This window comes from Miscanthus floridulus, chromosome 18, assembly GCF_019320115.1.
Source record: "Miscanthus floridulus cultivar M001 chromosome 18, ASM1932011v1, whole genome shotgun sequence".
Lineage (NCBI taxonomy): Eukaryota > Viridiplantae > Streptophyta > Magnoliopsida > Poales > Poaceae > Miscanthus > Miscanthus floridulus.
This window is the reverse complement of record NC_089597.1, coordinates 38,911,881-38,916,977: the sequence shown is the minus strand read 5'-3', so window position 1 is coordinate 38,916,977 and position 5,097 is coordinate 38,911,881. Positions and strand designations below refer to the sequence as shown.

General features: G+C 45.7%; 1 protein-coding gene across 1 annotated transcript; it reads right to left on the bottom strand.

Annotated features, from left to right (window-relative positions):
- Positions 1–1,424: 1,424 nt before the first annotated feature.
- On the bottom strand, positions 1,425–4,409 carry LOC136523680 (uncharacterized). The gene is made up of 6 exons (XM_066517282.1): positions 3,964–4,409; positions 3,366–3,472; positions 3,157–3,276; positions 2,145–2,327; positions 1,951–2,025; positions 1,425–1,499 (listed from the first exon to the last, which is right to left on the bottom strand). The coding sequence occupies exons 1-6, from the start codon at positions 4,031–4,033 to the stop codon at positions 1,425–1,427; spliced, it is 630 nt and encodes a 209-aa protein (XP_066373379.1). The 5' UTR covers positions 4,034–4,409.
- Between the last annotated feature and the right edge of the window lie 688 nt (positions 4,410–5,097).

Genomic DNA, 5,097 nt, shown 5'->3' with positions numbered 1-5,097 from the left:
ACTGACACTTGCCTCAATGGCTCGAGTGTCAGCGCTCGGTGAGCTCGCTAACGGCCATGTCCTGAGTGGAATCCGGGTCCTTCGTTCGTGGTGGGGTCGGCATAGCCATCATGTGGCTTTCCACTGCTCCTTAACCCGCCTCTCGGTAGATGCCCGAGTCATTCCAGAGACCTACTTAGGTGGTCCGCTAGCCTCCCCTTGATAGAGATTCTATGGGATTGGCTCAAGGTTCGGATCGAACGAGAAGGTCGAGATGACCCTTTCCACTTCTGAGTATGTTGGGCAAAGGCCGCTGGGGCTCATCTTTGTTTTCTTCCCTGGCTCTATTTGACACAAGGCGGCCTCGAGCCCTTCGTGGGCTAGCCTTCAAACCTCGGTCGATCACCACTCATATCGAATAAGACTGACTACCGCTTTGTGATGCAACGTGAAGCATTGTGATGCAATAATTGCATATGCAATGCTTGGATGTATGGGATGAATTATGGATGAATGTATGAATGCATGAATGAATGCATGCATGAGAATGGATGAATGGATGATCATGCACTAGAAAAGTAAAGTGGGGGGTTGGTAAAGTTATCCTCGATGGCTCGAGTGACGGTTCGGGGAGCTCTTACCGGATATGTTCGAGTGTGAAATCTGGGTCCATCGTTCATGATGAAGTCTGCCTAACCCACATGGGGCATCCTACTGCTCCCTACCCATCTCACAACAGTGGCCCGAGCTGTCCGATCAACTTGGGCGACCTACTGGCCTCTCCTCGATGGAGATTCCATGGGTGGGCCCCTGCAAACCCTTCCTAGGAAGGCAGAGGCTAAAGCTCAGGGTATGGGCAACAAACTATGATCATGCTGGTGAGCAAAATGTTGTAGCCGCTAAGGCATAGGTTTCTTACAGTCCAACCAGTTTTACTCAGCATTTGTTTTCACACACCTTGCCTTTAGGTTTTAGCATGAGGAAAGGGGGTCGAGCATGGAGAATGTCTACCGAATATACACTCTTGCCAGCCCCCGAGTGAGGCCCGACCCAATGCTATTTCTAGGGTCGGGTGTCACTTAGAGATGACCCGTCTCTCGATAGCTGTCCTGAGCCGTCTGATTGACTTAGGCGACCTGCTGGCTTCTCCTCGATGGAGGATTCTACTGGTAGGCCCCTCCAAACCCTTCCTAGGAAGGCGGAGGCTAAAGCTCAGGATGCAAGAACAAAAACTCTATCACGTTGGTGAGCAAAAAATGCCATAGCCGCTAGGGCGTAGGTTTCTTGCGGTCCTACCAGTTTTACTTAGCGTTTGTTTTCGCACACCTTGCCTCTATGTTTTAGCGTGAGAAAGGGGTCCGACATAGAGAATGTCTACCAAATAGACACTCTTGTCAGCCCCCGAGTGAGGCCCAACCCCTTACCATTGCTAGGGCCGGGTGTCACTAGAGATGACCCATCTCTCGGTAGCGGCCCCAGCCATCCGATCGACTGTGGTGACCTACTGGCATAGGACTTACCTGCAGAGATAGATGATGAGATCATCCCAGCCTAAGAAATTAGTTAGGCAGATAAGCCAGGCGGTGAACTTGTAATAAATGGACAAGCTCTTAAATTTCATTTTGGCCAAACAAATTTTTAGCCCTTCTCCCCTTTTGTACAAAAAGGTTAATGTGTTTCAACCCTTTCCATTATTAGGCTGTAAAGCCTGGGGTGCGGGTGAACAAACTTTGATCATGCCTGCTGAGCAAAATGTCGTAGCCGATGGGCGTTGGTTCTTAAGTCCGATCAATTTTTACTCAGTGTTTGTTTCTGCAACCCTTGCTTCTAGATCTTAATGTGAGAGAGGGTCGAGCATAGAGGATGTTTGCTAGGTGGATATACTCTTAGAAGTGTACCGACTCTTTTCGTAGTTAAGGCTAGAAAAGCTCGGGGGCGGAAAAAACTATTGATCACACTGGTGAGCAAAACCATTGTAGCCGCTGGGGCATAGGTCCATCCTGGTTGGAATTGATAAGTGGAAATAAGCAGATGATCGTTTGTCGCCTAAGTTAAAAGGAGATTACAATGTCTTGTTAATGGCACAACTTGCATGAAGGCGACTAAGGGACAATCACATATAACACTTTGAAATTATCAAAATGAAACCATGGACCGAACAATACTTGCACATAGCCTCCATTCAAAAGTCTGATATGAACCCTTCCAGCATTCCTTTCAATGAAGAAAGTCTCAGTGGACAATGGATGCTTTGCAGTTGCCAAGATCAAACCATCTTCACTGTTCGATGTCAAAAATTGACCTCCAAGGCATCGAAGCTGAAATTCATTATCTGACACCCTCCAAAGCTGTTTAAAAAGGAAAACCAGTAAGGCCATATTTAAGCTCAACCACTAAGCGGAATGACAATTAGAAAACCAAAAGGTGCAGGTAAATAATAAAATTATACCAATTCAATGACTTGCAGTTGCTTCAATGCTAACCATATTGCAAAAAATAATAAAATGGTAATGAACATATATTCTAACTATATAGGGAGAAAAAACTGTTAAGCTATAGATATCTCATATCTGTTCACGGCAATCCTACATGTGAATTGGCGCTAAAATTGCTTCGGAAGCGCATGACTGTTGACTGTACAAACATTTTGACCACACGGCACAAAATATATCAGCAGTCCTTCACCTATGCAATTCAGTGTTCAATTAAACTTTACAGTGGTTCAAATCATCATTAATTTCTTGTAATGTGATAGATCCTAATGTGAAACTGCAGTGGCCATTGGTTTAACCATAACAAGAACTAAAGAACAACAGTTCATGATAACTGGTCAAACCAAGTCAGAAAAGGAATATTAGCATATAGCAGAAAAATTGTACCCAGTGGCAGAACGTGGAGTGAAATTAAGCGCTAGTCTATTACAACATACTTAAGTTCATAGAAAGAGAGGGATAACTAGAATTTAGCTTGTACTTAAGTAGTTCTTGAAGCTTTACCCTATTGTAAAGTCTAAACAAAACAGTAATACCAATACGCTTCATACCTCTTTGAAATCAGACTAATAATTTGAGATACTACCATAGCTGGAATAACGCAGAGGATTATCCCTCTGTAAAACACAAGCCAGCAGACTAATACTTCTTTGAAATGAAACTAATACATTCCATGTACTCTCACCCTGAATGTTTCCCACGTTGAGGCCACATCACGGTCCACTGTCACATTTGAGCCACCACCATTAGCCGCACTAACATACTTATTCAATACCACTGAGCGGATCTGCACCTGTGTCCCATCCTGCAAATATAACCCTATAGAAGATCAAACCCATGCAAGCATCAGTTTACCAAGAACACACAGTGAATAACTAAGATCAATCCACCAACGAGCATATCCCCATTTGGAATCCCGTCAAAAAGTGATGGCTTAATCCACCCTTCAATGACCAACCATCCTCCCAAGTTAACACCCCTGACCTTAGACAGTCCATTCACTGCAGAAAAAAACAGCCACTTACGGTGTTATGCAAAACTTTTGAACCTAAGACTGGCAGCTTGGTTACCATTTTTAACAAGAAATCTCTGAACTGTAAAATTTTCAGTAAATTTTACTAACTATTTTCTTCAATAGTACAATGGTACATTTAACTCAGTTAGCTAACCAATATCAACAGTCTCTCCAGCAAATTGCATAATTCAGTTCAAATTTCTTTTAAAAATATGCATAAGTAGAATCGCTAAAAGTATATTAAAACAACTGTATGCAAATACAGTGCAGTTCTTCAATTATCAATATCTTTTTGTCCTTGTCCATGCAGAATTGCAACACATTCATATGTATAGCATAATGGATTATTTGCATTTTGCACTAACATCCTACTGATTGGATTGTACTATTTCCCTGAAATTAGATCAGCATAGAATCTTTCTTCCCAAAAGACATAAAACTCATCAGAACTCTAAAGTGCACGATCAAGCATCTCACCTGGGAAGATGCAGGACAAGAAAAGCACCCCAGAAGACAGCACGAAGGCAGAGACAACATGACCACCCATGCCGGTGCCCTACCACCGCACGGGACCAGAGCCTCAGCCACGGGAGGAAGAAGCTATTAAGGCCCCCGAGGGTTCGGGTGCCTTCCTTGCCGCGGAGTTTATCCCAAGGCGCCCGCCGCAAGGCCGTACTGGCGCAGGCGGTCGCCATTGGCAATTAAGGAATGGAATTAACGCTTGCTGCTTGCCTCGTCGGGGAGTGGTAGGAATCCACGAAAAGGAAAGGTTCCGAGCGATTTTTTAGTCGCGAGGTCGCTCCTCGCGCTCGACGGTGGCAGCAGGAGAGAGCGTCACTGAGACCGTGACAGTTGGGGTGGAGGTAGATGCTCCCCGGAGACGACGGCTTTGGCGACGCCGGTGCGTGATGGAAAGAGTTGGGCAGGCCGAGGCCACGAGCCCACGAGGCAGTGACAAATCGACCTCAAGAAATACTTAGGCCCCGTTTAGATGCGAAAATTTTTGGCTTCTGGCTACTATAGCACTTTCGTTTGTATTTAGTAAAAATTGTGCAATTATGGACTATTTAGGCTTAAAAGATTCGTCTCGCCAATTACGGGCAAACTGTGCAATTAGTTATTCTTTTTATCTACATTTAATGCTCCATGCATATGCCGTAAGATTTGATGTGACGGGGAATCTTGAAAATTGTTGGATTTTAGGTGGGATCTAAACGGGGCCTTAGGTTGGTGGGCTGGCTAAGCCCACTCTATGCATAATTTCGGCCTGACAGCCCACGTGACCAGACGAGACCAGCCAAGCAAAACCAGGCCCGCTCAACCTCGCAGGTTCTCAGCATTCCCAATTCCTCGAGACCACCGCCCCCCCCCCCCCCCCCATCCCATTCCCTTCCCGGCGCCGTTCGGTTCCGCCCTGCCATGCCGCGGGCGCAAGCGACGTCACTTTTACTGAATTCTCAGGTTCTGTTCTGACCCGATCACATTCCATCTATGTTTGTTCTATTTAGTTGTGCGGGTTCTGGTTCGCCTGATTGTACTCATTCATCGGAGATCGGGTGCTGCGGGAGCAGTTATCCGGTTATATTGCGTGGTGGGCAGGAGACCGGGAGC